Raw genomic sequence first — 19294 nt, 5'->3', positions numbered from 1 at the left:
CTAAACATCAAAAAAGAATACCAATAACACTAACATATAATCGAAAATATTGATTTCCATACACTGTCTGGGTTTAATCCTACTGATACTCATTCATAAATATTAACAACTTAACTCTGACTCATCTCTATCTCATACATCCACCACACATCACAAACAACAAGTTGTCAAAACACCAATGCCTGCTAATCTGCAGGTACTACCCCCCACCCCGTCCCCTACCCTTCCCTTCTCCCACCCAAATCCCATCTTTTCACATATCTACTAACTACTATAGTACTTTACTAATTCCACCTTCAAATCAATATATGTATTAGATAAAAATATATATAGTATAAACTTTGAATATAATACGGCTATGTATAGTTCATTACTTTGAATAGACAAACATTAAGTAATATATGCTACTTATTTTATTTAGATATGTGTCTTTTCCCATTTCAATTGTAAATCTTGAATATAATAGGATTATGCTTAGTCTAATATCATGAAATGATATATATTAAGATATATATACTACAGATGCTAATATATATGTGCATTCCTCCTTTTTTTACCCTTCTTATTTTCTTTTTTTTCTTTTTTCTTTTTAAAATAAAGTTTATTAATTAACAGAGGGTAAATGGGGAAAGGGAAAATGGGGTACATAAATTTAAAAAGGGATAAGAGTAATTATTACATGGTATTGTATTTTGACGTATATATCTTATTTTGTAACAAAAATTCAATGTACACATTTATGTCTTATTACTATAAATACTTCATTTTTCTATCTTATCTTATTATTTAAAAGGTAGTAATAACTAATGATAAGGATAGTAAGAAAGATATTTATAGAAAGGTAGTTAGGAAGATAGGTTTACGATTTTATAGAGTATTTGTAAAATAATAAGGAAGGGAGAAAGGGAGGATCTGCCTAGATGACAGACGTTATCAGGAGATACGGCATGGTATAATAATATGTTAATGGGTGTCAGTAATATATCAGTAATGAGAATAATAAAAAGAGAAAGAAAAGGAAATATATTTATATAAATATTGCAAAAGAGGAAAGGTATGATTCAGTTAGTATAGAATAAGATCATTAGTTGAATTATATTGTTATCGTGTGAATGATTGTTTAATTGAGTTTAAGAAACAAGTAAAAAGAATAATGTTGTCGGAATCTAATTTTATTTTTGGTTTATTTATTTGTCAATTTATTTGTTTATTTATTTTAAGTGTCGGTATTGAAATTATTTTATTAATCAATGATATCTTGAGTTTAAAACGGTTGCAAGGTAAGAGAAGTTATTGGGTTATAAAATAAAAGTTAAATATTTTTTTGCAGTGGTCCATTTATACCAGTTGTCCCATATACTATAGTAATCAGAATCTTTTTTATTATGAATCTCCATTGTGATTTTTGACATCTCCGCACAGTCCATAATCTTTGAAATTATTGTTAATATTGGAGGAGTTTTTTCTTGTTTCCAATACTGTGCGTATGAAATTCTTGCGGCCGTTATAATCTGTAGGATGAGATATTTTTGTGGTTGGGTAAATTTCTGTCTAAATATACCCAATAAGTAGGTTTCAGGTTTAAAAAGTAAGTTAATTGAGGTGACTTGGTCTATCAAATTTCTAATAATTTTCCAAAATTTTTGAGCATAAGTACAGGTCCACCATGTATGGTAATAGGTTCCTGATTTTAATTTGCATTTCCAACAGCTAGGAGGGAAATTAGGAAACATTTTTGATAATCTTGCAGGGGGAAGGTGCCATCGATAGAACATCTTCAGTTGGTTCTCTTTGTAGGAAATTGCTGTAGTCATTTTATAATTTGTTGTCCATGTTTTTTCCCAATCTGCTAAAGTGATCGTGTAGCCAAAATTTTGAGCCCAAGCGATCATACATCCTTTAACTTGTTCTTCACAATTATCAAATGCTAATAAGTAATTAAATAGTTTTGAAATCATTTTAGATGTTGGGCCGAAAAGAATTGTATCTATTAAGTTGTTTTTTTGAAATCCATATTGTTTTTTGTGTTCATTGTATTTTGAATTAATTTGTAAATATGTATACCAGTCTAAATTTATTCCTATATCCTGTAGTTGTTGCTTAGATAAAAGAATGTTATTTTTGTCTAATAATTGTTGATATGTCAGTAATCTGGAGAATGAAAAAAGATTGGGATGGATTATTAATTCATTTGGTGATAGCCATTTTGGTGTTGAGTTATAATGGTTCTTTTTTATAAACTGCCAAGTTGTCATTAATGTCTTCCGTAGGTAATGATGTTTAAAGTATTTAGGTATTTTATAGGGGTCCATTATTAAAAATGCATGCCATCCGGCATGAAGGTCAAAACCTTCAATTGTTAATAGTCTTCTATTTTTAAGGGTCACCCAGTCTTTTAGCATCATTAAAATCGTTGCTTGGTAGTACAGGTGAAAATTGGGTAATCCAAGACCACCTCTGATTCTATGGTCTTGGAGATTTTGTAGTTTAATTCTAGCCTTCCTTTTTGCCCATATAAATTTTCTTATTTCTTTGTGCAATGATTCAAAAAAAGCTTTGTTTAGAATGGTTGGAGCCACTTGAAAAAGATATAAAAATCTTGGTAAGATGTTGGTTTTAATGGCAAATATTTTCCCCATGAGAGATAGTTTTAGTTTGGACCATCTTAACAAATCTTCCTGCGTATCTTTAAGGAGTTGATCGTAATTATCTTTTTTTATAGTACTATAATTTGATGTCATCCATATACCTAGATATTTAACTTTTTTGACTGTTTTTATATTGATTAAATTTTCAAGAGTTGTAATTTGTTTTGGCGACATGTTTTTGGTTAAAATTTGGGGGTTTTTAAAATTAATTTTCAGACCAGGTATTTCTCCAAAATTGTGAATTTCATTCATTAGTATCGGGGCGGTTTGTATCGGGTCCTGTACTATAAATACCACATCGTCCGCAAATGCCTGAAGTTTGTATTGTTCTTTTTTAATGGTAATTCCTTGAATTGAATCATTATTTCTTATTTTATTGAGTAATGTTTCTATTGCTAGAATAAAAATAAGAGGGGCTAGTGGACATCCCTGTCGTACACCTTTTTTGATGGAAATTTTATCTGTAATGTCATTATTAAAAAGAATTCTAGTGGATTGTTTAGAGTAGATATTTTTAATTAAATTAAGGAATTTTTCACTGAAATTCATGTATTCAATTTGAGTAGTAAAGTATTGCCATTGGAGACTGTCGAATGCTTTCCTTTTTATTTTCTGTACTCCCTGTTCCCCGTTCCCCTTTCAATAAATCAATAAATTAGATTTTTTTTAAAAAGAATCTTTATTACTTTTTCATCCCCAAATATCAACCAACCATGTAATTTCATATTGGGTTGTACTTATTTTATTTGTACCGTTTTGGCTTTACAGGCACAAATTCAGAGCAGTTTTCTAAGAGTTGGTTTTCACTCTGTGTTTGCTTTCAAAATAAATTGTATAAATATAGGTAGAAATGTATCCTTTAACTGTTCTTTTGTTGTGTCCAACAAAAGAAGAACAAATGTAAGATACTACATTGTTGTTGTTTGGACGACTTAAGCTTTTTTATTTCTTCCTCTTCCTTTCCCACCTCCTCTATAGAAATTACAATAAAAGTAGAGCTTGCTATACTTACTGTATTTAAGTTTTTTTCATTATATCCTCCCATATAGAAAATGCCCTGAAGGCAAAGCTTATCAAGCATGGCATGGCTACATCCATAGGCCAGGAAGGCTTTTAATCTGTTACTTAAAAGATAATATTCCTTCTTGCCCCATATTAGCTGTAAAATAAACATACATAAATATTAAGTGTTCTTCCTTTGCCTGCCTGACTATGCATTATGAGTCTGTGATTAAAAATCTATGTACATTTACATGTATACAGGTAGTCCTTGCTTAATGACCAGTCTCATAGTGACCATTCAAACTTATGACAGACCCTCTAAAAAGTACTTAAGATCCAGTCCACTTAGAAACCAGTTCACAGACCTGCCCACGATTTACAATGTTTTTGGTCTTTCTAGTCTTTTGGGTTGGTTTCCAGCAAAAAACAACAATAGAAAAATGTGGCTTTACTTAACACCATGGTGTTCTCTTGATGACCACAAAAAAAGTAATAAAATTGGGTCTCGTCAAGTACCTCGACATATATAATCATGACTTACAGTGCAAATTCTGGGATTCATTATAGTCATACAATAAGTACTAACTGCACATTGACTACAAACTTTAAGTCTAAAAGAAAGAGGAGAGACAGGAGAAAGAGGAAAGAGGGAGAAAGGGAGAGAGAAAAAACTTGCTATTATTTTTAATTGTTCTACTATTTATCATGTGTTAATATTTTATACTGTCCCTACACCTAGAGTAATTTTACTGCTTTCTTTTTCCTGTGGCTACCACATATTTTTCAGGAATTTACATTCATTCAATGTCTATAGTCCAGAGCATAATTATGTGTGTGTTTATTTTGTACATCAGGTTGCATAGGTCCATCTTAATATGCTATTCCTGGTATGTGATGTTTTGTATATATACAGAGAAAGAAGCACCCTTGTGATCTTTGACTTTTATGCTTGCTGTCAAACATCAGCGCTAATGCTAATTACTGTTCTGAACAATATGCAGGTTGTATTACATGAATGGCTATTTTATATGTGAAATTATCATTGAAATATTTCTGCACCTATATTATTTCTCACTGTCAGCAAGTTTCTCCTTAGTTTTAGATTGCTTTTGTCTTTATTCACTTTCCATCCATTGCTTCTTGTTTTGTCTTCTGTTGCTTTGGAAAATACATTGTTCCCCACTCCCTTCTTTCTGGCAGCCCCTTAAAAGCATGTTGCCTATCATACTCTTGGACAATGCATATAAACCATTTCCTCTTTTCAGTGGTCCATGAAAGTACATCTATAGTATGTAGATAATAAAGATGAAAAAAAGATGAACAATATTTTTACAGAAGTATAGATACTTGAGGCTGGGTGTGACAAGAATGGCTGTGAGGAGAGAGGCCAGAGAAGACACCCCTTGACATGAGTGACATTGAGTTGGCCACACCCACCCATGACTAGGAATCTACCTCCACCCAGTCATATGACCATGAAGCCATTCCCACCATCACACCCATAGAACCGGTGGTTAAAAAAAATTATAGTCCTAACTGACTCAAAATCCCTGCTACACATTGAGTTGTTCCAGGCTTGAGCAACAAATATTTTCTTCATTTCTTAAACACTTTTACAAAAAGTTTTCTGCAAGGAGAGATGTTTGCAAACCAAGGGCATGCTGCTCAAAATGAGTGCAAAGTATTTATACAGTGATACCTCGTCTTACAAACGCCTCATCATACAAACTTTTCGAGATACAAACCCAGGGTTTAAGATTTTTTTGCCTCTTCTTACAAACTATTTTCACCTTACAAACCCACCGCCGCCTCTGGGATGCCCCACCTCCGGACTTCCGTTGCCAGCAAAGCACCCATTTTTGCACTGCTGGGATTCCCCTGAGGATCCCCTCCATGGGAAACCCCACCTCCGGACATCCGTGTTTTTGTGATGCTGCGGGGAATCCCAGCAGCGCAAAAATGGGCACTTCGCTGGCAACGGAAGTACAGAGGTTGGGTTTCCCAGCGAGGGGAGCCTCAGTGAAATCACAGCATTGCAAAAACACAGAGTTCCGGAGGTGGGATCTCGAGGACTTCGTTGTTTTTGCAATGCTGCGATTTCACTGATGCTCTCTTTGCTGGGAAGCCCCACCTCTGGATTTCCATTGCCAGCGAAGTGCTCGTTTTTGCGATGCTGGGATTCCCCTGCTGGGATTCCCCTGCTGCCTCGCAAAAACACAGAGGTCCAGAAGTGGGGTTTCCCATGGAGGGGAGCCTCAGGGGAATCCCAGCAGTGCAAAAACGGGTGCTTCGGCTGGCAAAAGGGGTGAATTTTGGGCTTGCACGCATTAATCGCTTTTCCCTTGATTCCTATGGGAAACATTGTTTCGTCTTACAAACTTTTCACCTTAAGAACCTTATCCCGGTTTGTAAGACAAGTTATCACTGTATTAGGAAAAAGATGTACCCATACCTATGTGAATTTTAAATCACTTTTCTCTGGAAAGGTGTTAACTGAGATACATGTAATTCAGCTGCTTCTGAAAAAAAATGTTCTAAAGGTGTGTTTTTTAACCTCGGAAACTTTAAGATGTAATTCTCAGAATTCTCCAGCCAGTATTGACATATACATATCTTAAATGTGCCAAAGTTGAGAAATATTGTTCTAAACCAAGGGTGTCAAACTCTATTTCATTGAGGGCTGAATCAAGGTTGTGTTTGACCTTGGGGGGAGGGGCTGGATGTGTGTGGCTGGTGTGTGTGTGGTCAGTTCAGTGTCATTCTGTCAGAGGCACCTGTGTACGGCTCAAGAGCTCTGCCTAAGAAAACATTTTCCTGAGCTCTGTTTTCACTGGCAGAGGGTTGCTGGAAGTACTGCCAGCTAAAAATGAAACTTAGGAGCCCATTTTCACTGGCAGAAGCACCATGGGCCAGTCCTTCACTGTTGCTGCCAGCCCCTCCAGAGGCCCGGCACAAACAGCCAAAGGGCCATATGTGACCCACAGGCCATAGAATGCCCAGGTCTGTTCTAAAGTATCCAGGCAGTATCAACTAAAACTAAAAGTTTAATACATTTAACCTTAGAAATATTTGGGTGCTGGGAGACTCTATAGCTAATTTAAAACTTTGCTAGAATTGATCTTTTTTTTCCTAGTAAAAACAGGCTGTGTTGCCATTCAATAAATAAATCTCACCAAATGCACAAATCATTCTTTTAATATATTTTTTCAGAAAACTGAACAAAAGAGAAGAACCGTTGAACTTACCTGAACGGTCTTCTCCATGGCCTGGAAGGAGAGTCCAGCATAGGTTTAGCTCAAGTCTTATTGGTAGGGACTGAGTTTTAAATTAATATAATTAACATATTAAGTAGGTACCGCCCCCTTGCTGCCCCAGTACCTCAGTTTTAAAAAATGAATTCAAATGGTAAACAGAATTTATTAAACAACTAACACAACCATTATCTGAAACGCATGTCCATGTTTCAATGGGAGGGTTTGGACTCTCCTTCCAGGCCATGGAGAAGACCGTTCAGGTAAGTTCAACGGTTCTTCTCCCATGTCTCTGGAAGGAGAGTCCAGCATGGGATATACCCAAGTTCAAGTGTTCAAGGGAGGGATATCATTGAATCATGATCCTGTAGTGTCACACACTCGTTGCAATACTCTCCTCCCAAAGGCCGCCTCGGCCGAAGCAAACGTGTCCAGTTTATAATGCCGTATAAAGGTGGTAGGGGTGGCCCACGTGGCCACCCTACAGATGTCCTCTATCGATGCCTGTGTGGCCCATGCCGCCGAAGCAGCGGCACTACGAGTCGAATGAGCCGTGATGCCACTAGGCAATGTCTGGGAACCTGCTTTGTACGCTTCTACTATACAAAGCTTCAACAATTGACTAATGGTCTGTGAGGACACTTTGAGGCCCAGTCGATGTTGGCCAAAGGAGACAAACAAGGTCTCAGTCCTACGGAAAGGAGCCGTGCGTCTGATATAAAGTTTCAGAGCTCTGCGCACGTCCACCTTATGCCACTTAAGTTCCAACGGATGTGATCCATGGACGCAGAAATCCGGCAAGACAAGTTCCTGTGTCCGGTGAAAGTGGGTGTTGACTTTAGGTATGAACGTTGGGTCCAAACGGAGGATCACCCTATTAGGTTGAAATGTACACAGGTCAGGCCTTACTGACAAGGCCGATAGCTCCGACACCCGTCGTGCCGATGTAATGGCCACTAAGAACGCTGTTTTAAGGGATAACATCCTCAAAGGTACAGTTCTCAGCGGTTCAAACGGAGGAGCTGTGAGTGCTTGTAATACCACTGTAAGATCCCAAGTAGGGAAACGTCGTATCGGTGGAGGATGCCTATTGGTAGCCCCTTTCAGAAAGTCTTTAATCAATGAATGGTGGGACAATGACCCACCATCCTCAGATCGAATGATCGTTGCCAAAGCCGCTACCTGTCTTCTTAAGGTGTTGGGAGCCAATCCCTTTTCCAGACTGGATTGTAAAAACTCCAACACCAAGACTAAACTAGCATCCTGCGGCCGCTGATGTCTGACCTTGCAAAAAGTGGTGAATGCGGCCCAAGTAGCCTGGTAGATCCTAGTCATTGAAGGCCTCCTGGCCGACTGGATCGTAGCGATGACATTCTCAGGAATGTTCCAGGTTCTCAATCTGTCCCCCTCAAGCGCCAAGCGGTCAGGTGGAACCACTGAGGCTCTGGATGGAATATCGCTCCCTGAGTGAGGGTGATTTGGTCGTCTGGAATCCTCCATGGCTGGACAATTGAGAGCCCTATCAGGTCTGCGAACCAAGCCCGCCGCGGCCAGTGCGGTGCAATCAGGATGACCTCCGCCTGTTCCACTAGGATCTTCTCGATGACCCTTGGAATAAGCGGTGTTGGTGGAAAGGCGTATAGCAATTCCTTGGGCCACGGTAGGTACAGGGCATTGGTCCCTTCGGCTCCCGGTGTGGGGAATCTTGAATAAAACCTCGGGAGCTGGGCATTGTGCAGAGTCGCAAATAAGTCTACCGTCGGGTTGCCAAACCTTTTGGTCACTTGCTGGAACAGTTGTGGGGTCAGACTCCACTCCGCTGGATCCACTGCTTGCCGACTGAGCCAATCCGCTTGAGTATTGGCTTCCCCCGCAATGTGCTCTGCGTGGAGAGACGCAAGATGGATCTCTGCCCAGTCGAAGAGGAGTTGTGTTTCCTCCATCAACCTGAGAGATCTGGTGCCCCCCTGGTGGTTGAGATGCGCCCTGGTCGCAACATTGTCCGTACGAACCAACACATGCTTTCCCTGGAGAAGTGGTGTAAAGGTTAGCAGGGCAAGGCGCACCGCTTTCAGCTCCAGGAAGTTGATATTCACTGGAGTTAAGTCCTGAGGAAGCCACAACCCCTGAGTTACATGATGGTCTACATGGGCTCCCCAACCCAGGAGGCTGGCATCCGTAGTCACAATGATGTGCTGTAGGTGGCCAAAGAGGGACCCTTGATGTATTGCCCGGGACTTCCACCATTTTAGGCAGTCTCGCAGGCCTCTTCCTACCGCAACTAATCTGTGTGTGTGACTCACCCGTCGCTTTTGGTATGGAAGCAATGTCCATTGTAGCGTGCCGAAATGATACCGAGCCCAGGGAACGATGTCCACGCATGACACTAGCGTCCCCAGGACCTTGGATAAAAGGGCCAGCGGTACCATCCTCTGATGTTGTAATTTGGTGACTAAGTCCTGAACGTTGCGCTGTCTCTCCAGAGATAGGTAAACCCTCATGGCAATGGTGTCTATAACAGTGCCGAGATGGGTGATAGTGGTGGTGGGCGAAAAATGACTTTTTGCCCCGTTTATTGTAAAGCCATGTTCCTGCAACAGCGTCACCGTGTCCCGTAGAACCTGCCGCGCGGTCGCCAGGTCCCTGGACAGTACGAGGATGTCGTCCAAGTAAGCTAACAGTCTTATTGACCGGGACCGTAAAGAGGCGAGCAGCGAATCCAGGAGCTTGGTGAAGATACGCGGTGCGGAAGAGAGGCCAAAAGGCATCGCCCGGTACTGGTAGTGCCTCCCCTGGACATAAAAACGGAGGTATCTCCGGTGCTCCGGATGAATGGGCACGTGCAAATACGCCTCCTTCAGGTCGATGGATGACATGAGATCTCGAGGCCGGATTGATGCCAGGATAGTGCGAAGGGAGGCCATCTTGAATCTGCGGTATAACACGTACCTGTTTAGGTGCTTCAGATTCAAGATGAGCCTGCAACCTCCCGAAGCCTTGGGGACTATGAAGACCCTGGAGTAGAACCCCATACCCTCCATCTGGGCTGGCACCCTCTCGATGGCTTGGATCTCCAGGAGATGTGCAATCTCTTGTTCCAGTAATGACCGTTTGGTAACGTCTTTGGGCACTGGACATGACACAAATTGGGTAGGCGGAATCTGAAGGAATTCCAGGTGTAGGCCCCGGGTCACTGTGTCCAAGACCCAAGTGTCGGAGGATGTGGTCCTCCAGGCGGTACAAAACCTTTGGAGTTTCCCCCCAAAGGGACCTGCCCTATGGAGTCACTTGGCTCCATGGAAGCCTCGTTGATTGGAACCCCGAAAGGGGCGTCTCGCCTGCTGGTATCCTCTGCCCCGGCCCTGGAAGTAGGTCCTATCACCCCGGTACGAATAGGACTGACCATATTGACCTTGTGAATACGGTCTAGAGGCCTGGGTGGTTCCGGATGCTGGGTCCCATCGAAAGGGCTTCCGGCATCGATACCGGGCGGTAGTGCGATCCTGATGTCGAGAGGATCTGGGAAGGATCTTCCTCTTGTCCTTGTCCTCCACAAGGACTGATTCCAACACCTCCCCGAACAATTTCGTGCCCTGGAAAGGCGCAGATGACAGGCGCCATTTCGACTTGGCATCTGCCTGCCAGTGGCGGAGCCAAAGGAGGCGCCGAGATGAAATAGTGGAAGCCATGCCCCTCGCGGAAAACTTCGCCGCATGCATGGTGGCATCTGCGGAGAATTCGGCCGCCGCCAGGAGCTTGCTGAGATCCTGTTTTAGACGAGAATCCTCAGGCCCCATCCTGGCCTGTACCTCCTGAATCCACATCAGGGATGCCCTATTGAAGATGGATGCGGTAGATGCAGCCCTCAGGGCCCATGCTGCCATCTGGTGGGCCTTCCTCAGGAGTGTCTCAGCCCGTCTCTCATCCGGCTTGAGGCTGTCTCAGTCTCAGAAGGAACCAAAGCATTGGACACCAGCGTGGCCACCGGCTTGTCCACTGGCGGGAACTGCAATAGGTTCTCCATCTCATCGTCGAATGTGTAGAAGCGGCGCTCTAAGTTGGAGGGGCCCTGCGCCGCTGCTGGGTGCTGCCAGGTGCGTTTTATATTCTCAAGGAATATTTCCATGGCAGGTACATTTTCAGACTCCTTGGGCGGCTCCTTACATAGGGAAGCTGAAGTTCTGACTCCATCTCCCGCCTCAGGAGGAGCCGTGGCACCTGGCACATCCAAGGCTTGCTTTACCTTGGGGAAGAGTACCCTAAATAATGCTGGTTTAAACAATCCTGCGGGAGCTGGTTGTTCTGGAACATTATACTCATCATCAGATAGTTGATTGTCCCCCGGTTCACTGTCACCTTCCAGAAAGCATGTTTCTCCCGCAAGTGAGTCCAGCCCAGGAGGGGGCGGTGGTGCTGACCAAAGATCCCTGGGCTGATACGGGTGTGATGATGAAGGCGTTGTACGCTGGGCTCCAACCACCATGCCCTGCTCATAAGCGTTAGCAATAATGTCCCGCAGGGCTGGAGGGAAGGCCTGCCAGGCATCGGCTTGGGATCTGAGCCCTGCAGCCGTTGGCGTGAACGTTGCTGTTGGGGCACACACCTGTGTCCCTGCAGGGAACCCATATGTAGGATGGCCTATGGAAGCAGGCCTATCTGGCCTAGTGAGAGGCAAAGGTGGAGGTGGGCCTGATACCGCTTGTCTGTCAGGAGACCAGTCCCTCTCACTTGCAGTGCCCATGGCTCCAAGAGACAATGATGATGTCCTTGATGAAGGGAGTGGCTGAAATGGGGGTATGGTCAGAAGCCCTGTAGTATGGGGGGCCAAGGCCGCTTCTAGCCTTTGTTCCAAGGCTTTAATCTTCCTCTCAGCTTCTTTAATGGAGGATGAAGACTGGGAAGATTTTGACTTGGCCTTGCCAGAAGCCTTCTCCTTATTTTTATTGGGCACTGGAGTTGGCTGGGGCTGTTCCTCCCCATGAGTACTCAGTTGATCAGCCATCCTTTAGCTGGTGAAAAGGGGCAGCGTACTCACAACAACTGTTGTTAAACTCTGGAAACGATTAACAGCAATCTCTGTGGTCTCTGCTCACGAGCAGTGGCTATGGAAGCTGTCACAGCTTTCCTGCTGTCACTGCCTGATGATCACTCATCACGTGATCAGGCGACAGCCAATCAGAGGCAGTAGCTAGGCAGATCGGGCTCAAAGGCCTCCTGGCACACAGCCCAGCTTCCCCATAGTTTGCCGATTGTAACGGCTTTTCGCGCCTTTTTCCCCAGCCAAAAATGGCGACGCGACTCTCTTCAGCGAGCAGAAGCCGATGGCCACCTCTTTTCGCGCCCTTTTTTTGAATGCAAATGGCGGGCGCGACCCTCTCCAGCGAGCGCCAGCATGGAGAGCCCTGCTCAGCAGGCGAGGTGTTTGCGCCTACGAGCGCTTATTCGGCTCTTTTCCCGGCCGTATAGACTTCCGCGGCTGTTTAAAACGCCGCTGCTCGGCTTCCCGACTGACAGCTGATAGGCGCTGCTGTCAGATCAGCGGCTGTCCCTTTCAGCACCGCGCGGCCCCCGTTAATGGAGAGGGACGGACCCTTCCATCTGGGGTGTGGGGCTAGGTCTGACCGCGGAGGACAGTGACCTGTAGCCCAGCCATTCCTCTCCAGGGCAGTACTCGCGGGGAGAAGAGGCCCCATGAGGAGTATGATGGGGGTGCTGCCCGTGGAGGGCAGAGACCCCAAGCCTTGCAATACCTGTTAGAAAACAAAAACAACAACATTAATACAGAACAAACAGGTAAAACCTTAAAGTATACATTTTTAATTGAATTTCCCTCAGAGGAAAAAACCTCAGAGTCCCTATTCTAGACTGAGTTTTTTAAAACTGAGGTACTGGGGCAGCAAGGGGGCGGTACCTACTTAATATGTTAATTATATTAATTTAAAACTCAGTCCCTACCAATAAGACTTGAGCTAAACCCATGCTGGACTCTCCTTCCAGAGACATGGGAGAACCTGCTTTTTCAAAACTTCTATATGAAAAAATGAGTTTAATATACAGTGGTACCTCTACTTAAGAACTTAATTCATTCCGTGACCATTAAGTAGAAATGTTCTTAAGTAGAAGCAATTTTTTCCCATAGGAATCAATGTAAAAGCAAATCATGCGTGCAAATAAAAGCTTGGAATTTGGGTGGAAGGAGGAGGAGGAAGAAGAGGAGGACAGTCGCCACTGAAGGAAGAAGGAGAGGTGAGGGGAATCAAAAAATCCAAAACTTTAAGGCTTAAAAAAAAAAGAGGGACACTGAGGCGGCGAGGAGGAGCATGCACCTGGCATGAGGCTGCCTCCCATAACTGCACCAGAGAGAGAAACCCAGGCGGGTGAGAGAGGGGAACCTCCTGCTCCTTTGACTGAAAGACAGCTGCTGCTATCTGCTTCCTCTTCCTTCCCATGTTGAAGGGCTCCCTTCTCCTCTCACTCACTCACTTTGTAGTTGGCCCATTTCCTTCACTGTGGTGACTCCTCAGTTTGGCTGAAGCTGATTTGATCTGCCCCCTTTTGCCTTTGCTCCAGGAGGCAACCTCGCGCCGGGTGTATGGGAGGTGCACGGGAGTCACAGCGAAATGGTTTATTCCCTCTCCAGCACCCAGAGAAAGGAAAATGCTCTGTTTGCTCTGGACTGCCAAAGCTTCCTTAAGTGCCACTGAAAGGCTCTTCTGGCAGCCTACAAAAGCCCAAGATGGCCGGGATTAAAGGGGGAATGGCAGGAAACTGGCCGCTCTCAAATTTCCTGGGAAAATTTTCCAGGCTTGGGTTCTTAAGTAGAAAATGGTTCTTAAGTAGAGGCAAAAAAATCTTGAACACCCGGTTCTTATCTGGAAAAGTTCTTAAGTAGAGGCGTTCTTAAGTATAGGTACCACTGTACTACTAAAAACAAGAGATACTTACTTTTCTTAGTCCAACAGGAATTTTCCCCAGTACTTTGGGAAGTCCTGTAATACTCCTTAATGTATAAGCAGGAGTAAAACACAGAAATAGTTTCACTTTTTGTGCTAGGAGAGGCAGGAGTGAAAAGGCAATAAATCCTACAAAAGAGAGGAAGAGTTTAGCTTTCAAATTACATTAGAGATACTAAAGGTGAAACCACAGTAACTACGGAAAGCTCCTGGTAACCAGCTAATCCATCCAAACCTCAGGAGCCTAGTAGTTCCATCCTTAATTTAAAGCCACAATTTAAATGGCGAACAAAGAGTGAAATTAAAGTGTAAAGAGTAAAGTGTAAATCTAAAGTGGTGAACATTTAAGGAACAAGACAACTGCCCTTGTTTGCATAGTAATCTTCACAAAGCCCAGAAAATTTTCTTATCAACTATGCCAAACAAGAAATCAAAAACCTCCACTTACAAACATCCCCAAATGGAAGATACAGCTGCCAAACATACCATTTGCTAAAAATGCAACAAAAATACTTTAGATATAGAAGAATGTAACCAATGCCAAATGTGCTCAAATTATGCCCACAATTCCTGTCTGGAAATAAACAAAAACATAAACAACTTCCTTCAAAAAGGTCCCACTTTTATTCATTTTTGCCCAACATGTCTACCCAAGCTAAATGAACTAATCACCATGTCCAATAAATTTCACAACCTCGAATCAACCCTATCCTCACAAAAATAATATATTGAGTCCATGGAAACATGGATAGAAGCACGAATACAAGCATGCTTCACATCCTTGGACAACAAAATCTCAGCACAAGCAAACAGAAATTTAATTGATCATCAACAACCTCTACCTCAATCAATAACCCATCAACCACTACCTCCACCATACGAGCAACCACATCAACCACCTCCTCATCAATCCACCAACCACCCAAATAACATATCCCTACTAATCAAAGACACCCTTGAAAGGGAACAAAAACATAACAATGGCATCCTATTTGGCCTAGATATCACAAATGAACCTGATATCAACAAGATTCGCAATATCACTGCATCAGTATTCCCTATGGATGAAATCATCGAAGTGTCCAGAGATGGTCCCGAGTTCAAATACAGAGATGCTCAGCAACCCTTTAATTCTGCAGAGTCATCTGCAAAAATGAAATTAGCAAATGCAAATTCATCAATACTATAAATTCCATTAATTGAAATGACCCCAACCCCAAGAAACTTTGTGCAAGACCGGACTTATCCATATTGCAAAGAATCCAATCTAGAGAACTTCATGCAGAACTTAAAAAACGTCAAGACGAAGGACAAACCGACCTATACATTGACTACCGAGCTGACTGCATCAAAATCAAGACCCACATCCCATCATCCAACCCTCCAAACTCCATCATCCCAAACAATCCCAACATACAATTCACCATCAACCAAGAACAACCCACCATAAACCTCAACCCTCAAACAACTACTGCTCAAATCCATCCAAACTACCTGCCTATCTCCAACCAAAACCAACTCCCATTCAACCAAGACTAGGAACGCACGCCCCTTACTTCCTCATCATCAACCACTTCTAACATTAAATGTAAACTAATAAACGCAAGAAGTATTGCTAACAAAATACCCAAACTCCTTCTCCTACTAAAAACCACCAAATTTGATATCATTTTTATATGTGAAACATGGTTAACTACATCCCTCCCTGACTCCATTATCACTACAAAAGACTACCACGTTTTCCGATCTGATCGTGCAACCTGTAGAGGAGGTGGAGTTGCAATCTTCTACAAGAAATCACTCAACATAAAGCAAATCCAAGTTAAACAAGAACTTTACCTCCCTGAAACTAGCATCTGTGAACTAACCTCAGACACCACACTCAGACTCTGACCTCTCATCTCTTGATTGGAACACAATATTCTCCAGCTGTATCACTGTAGATTACTATTACAATAAATTTCTGCTCAAGATCCAAAGAGTCATAAAATCATATGTACCACTAATATACACCAAAACCAAGAGAAATAAATTACCCATAAAAATAAGAAAGCTACAATCCAAAAAAAAGATTACTTTGGCGTAAAAACAAAATAGGTTTGGCGTAAAAACAAAACAATGTTGCAAACTTTAAAAACCGCTACAAAAATTTATGTCATCAAATAAGGGCTGAATGTACCAACTATCATATCAAACAAGAAGAAAACCTCCTACGCATGAAATCCACTCGTGCCTTTTATACCTTTGTAAACAACAAACTTAAAGACTCTAGATCCATCCCGCCAATTATGGGACCAAATGACATAGAGTATATTGATGAAACAATTAAAGCCAACCTCTTTAACAACTTCTTCAGCTCTGTCTTTGTGACTAGTAATTGCTCATGCCCAGCATTTCCTAGTTGCACCCCAACTAACTTCAATGATCTAACACAAATCGACTTTACCGAAGAAAACATTAAGAAATCACTGCACAATTCTGGGCTGAATTCTGTAGTACATTTTCAAGATTCCCTTGTTTCTTGCAAAGGAAGGAAGCTTCTTTAAAATTTAGGCTTCAGGGCAAAAAGAGTTATGCAACCTCAATGACTGGCTGGAAGGTGGGGGTGTGGATATATGTTATTCCAAGAAGCAGCATTTGTTAGGACTGGATACTTAAAGAGTGTCTGCCTTTCCCAGAAAACTACTAGAAATGAACATGTGATCATGTGACTAGACGACCACTTTGACTGTTCCAGGAAATGAAGTTTCCTGTAGGAATCTAACCTTTTGCAAATACAAAATATACATGACCATTTTATTTCAAAAGCAAAAGACCCCCAGACCCCGACATATCCACAGTTACATTCACATAACTCTTTGTTACCCTTCCAGTTTTCACCCAGAACAGACTATTTTGGGAAAACAAGACTTTAATTACACCACTGAGCGAGGCAGTTGTAGAGCAATTCAACAAACAAAATGAGTTTGTAACACATTAAAATTTTAATTGATAAGGAGCTTGTAATACATTTAGCAAACTATAGTATCTTCTTCTTCCTTTTCTTTCCCAACTTAATGCCAATTTATATTTAACATCAGTCTAGGCCAGGGGTATCACATGATGTATCAGAACATTTTTCCCCTTCACTACATCAGGCATGGGCATGGCCAGCGCATGATGCATCTGGCCCACGGGCTGGGAGTTTGACAGCCCTGGTCCAGCGGTGGGTTGCTCCCAGTTTGGCCCAGTTCTAAGAACTGGTAGTGGCATTGGTGGGAGACTCCATCCACACACCCAGAACGCTTTTGTGCATGCACAGAAACTTTTGTGCATGCACAGAAGCATCAAGCGCACACACAAACCAGTAGTATAGGGTCTTACAGCCTACGACTGCCCTAGTCTAGACACTCTTTTCATCTGATAAAATGAGCTTCAGCTGACAAAGCTGATGCCTTTTAAACAACGTTGTCAGTTTGAAAAGATGATATTAAACTCCTTCTGAATATCTAAAGAAATTCTTCCTTCTTTCCATCTCAGTGTTATTACTCCCCTCCACCTCCACTATGCAAATATATATTTGCTTTAAAAAAAGGAAACACAATATTTTTAATATTCTTATCAAACTGTGGCAAGAATACAGAATATTCAGTTTTAATAGTGTTTTTAATATTAATATCGTTCTTAATTGCTATTTTTATACTGCTATCAATTTAATTGCTTTTTTAACATAATTGGGGTTTTATATAATGAGTGACTGGGGTACATATACTTGTGGGTATGAATGGAATGATTGGTATGATTGGGGTGGTGGGGGTGGGTGGGGATATGGTATGGATGAGTTGATTGATAGTAGTGTGAATGACAGATTTGGCCCACCTGACGCCCGGGAGACAGGGGAGGGAGGGACACCGATCTCTGGGGTGGCAGAGGGTCGGAATATTTCAGTGTTGCTGGGGAGAGGCAGATATGGCGGGGACCACAGAGCTAGCCATTCCAGGGGAACGAGGGACCGTTGCTTAATAACGGTCCCTTGTTCTGGCTCTGTGAGCCCAATCTTGGGTACTGGTGATGAGTGTAACTCTGGCCCTGAGCTCAGGTTGCTGCTGCTTAACGCCAGGTCGGTGGTAAATAAAGCTCTCCTCATCTGGGATCTGATCCTGGATGAGGAGGCCGACCTGGCGTGTATTACTGAAACCTGGCTGGGCCTGGAGGGAGGTGTTCCTCTCTCTGAAATTTGCCCAGCCGGGTTTTAGATATGGCATCAACCGCGACCCCAGGGAAGGGGGGGAGGAGTGGCTATTATAGCCAGGGAGAGCCTTTGCCTACGTAGACTCATTGCTCCGGAAATTGCGGGTTGCGAGTCTCTCTTGTTGAAGTTGGACTTAGGGGTTCAGGTGGGCTTATTTCTCACGTACCTGCCTCCCAGCTGCGTGTCAAAAGCCCTGCCTGTGCTACTCGAGGAGGTAGCTGGGTTGGCGGTGGAGTTCCCCCGACTCATTGTCCTGGGGGACTTCAACCTGCCGTCACTCGGCAAAACCTCTGGGTTGGCACAGGAGTTCATGGCCACCATGACAGCCATGGATCTGACTCAAGTAGTACAGGGTCCGACTCACGAGGGAGGGCACGCACCTGACATGGTATTCCTTTCCGAGCAATTGAGTAATGGTCCAAGACTAAGGGGCTTAGAAGCGTTGCCTTTGTCATGGTCAGACCATTTTCTACTACGGCTTGACTTCCTGGCTCCAATCCTTCCCCGCAGGGAGGCGGAACCAATGAAGATGTTCCGCCCCAGACGCCTGATGGACCCAGAGGGCTTTCAGACGGCGCTTGGGGTTATTCCAGAGGCACTTGTCCACAGTTCGGCGGAGTCTCTCGCGGAGGCCTGGAATACGGCTGCTGCGGAGGCTCTTGACCGGATTGCACCTTTGCGACCTCTCCGAGGCGTTAGACTCCGTAGAGCCCCATGGTTCAACAAGGAGCTCCGGGAGTTGAAGCGCCAAAAGAGACGTCTGGAGAAGCGATGGAGGAAGAGTAGGTCTGAATCCGATCGAACACTTGTAAGAGCTTTTATTAAGACTTACAAAGTGGCGCTCAAGGCGGCAAGATGCGCGTACCATGCCGCCTTGATTGCATCAGCGGAATCCCGCCCGGCCGCTCTGTTTAGGGTGACCCGCTCCCTTCTTAATCAGGGGGGAGTTGGGGAGCCCTTACAGAGTAGTGCCGAGGATTTTAACACGTTTTTCGCTGATAAAGTCGCTCAGATTCGGGCCGACCTCGACTCCAATTGTAAAACAGAGTCGACTGACAACGAGTCAGTCGAGGTGACTGGGGCACGTACTTGTCCACCTGTCTGGGAAGAGTTTGATCTGGTGACACCTGATGAAGTGGACAAGGCCATTGGAGCTGTGAGTTCCGCCACCTGTTTACTGGATCCGTGTCCCTCCTGGTTGGTTTCGGC

The 19294-nt window shown here is 43.4% G+C and overlaps 1 protein-coding gene across 1 annotated transcript in view; it reads right to left on the bottom strand.

The window, feature by feature from the left end:
- Positions 1–19294, bottom strand: part of LOC139167642 (lipase member M-like) — a 55784-nt gene that overhangs the window by 23359 nt on the left and 13131 nt on the right. The window contains exons 5-6 of the mRNA XM_070752330.1: positions 13847–13983; positions 3661–3807 (exon numbers count right to left, since the gene is read on the bottom strand). Of these exons, the coding sequence (XP_070608431.1) occupies positions 3661–3807; positions 13847–13983 (284 nt within the window). The remainder of the gene's footprint in view (positions 1–3660; positions 3808–13846; positions 13984–19294) is intronic.

The sequence above is a fragment of the Erythrolamprus reginae genome, chromosome 5 (genome assembly GCF_031021105.1).
Source record: "Erythrolamprus reginae isolate rEryReg1 chromosome 5, rEryReg1.hap1, whole genome shotgun sequence".
Taxonomy (NCBI): Eukaryota; Metazoa; Chordata; class Lepidosauria; order Squamata; family Dipsadidae; genus Erythrolamprus; species Erythrolamprus reginae.
The sequence above is the reverse complement of the archived record's forward strand: the minus strand, read 5'-3'. Positions and strand labels throughout refer to the sequence as shown.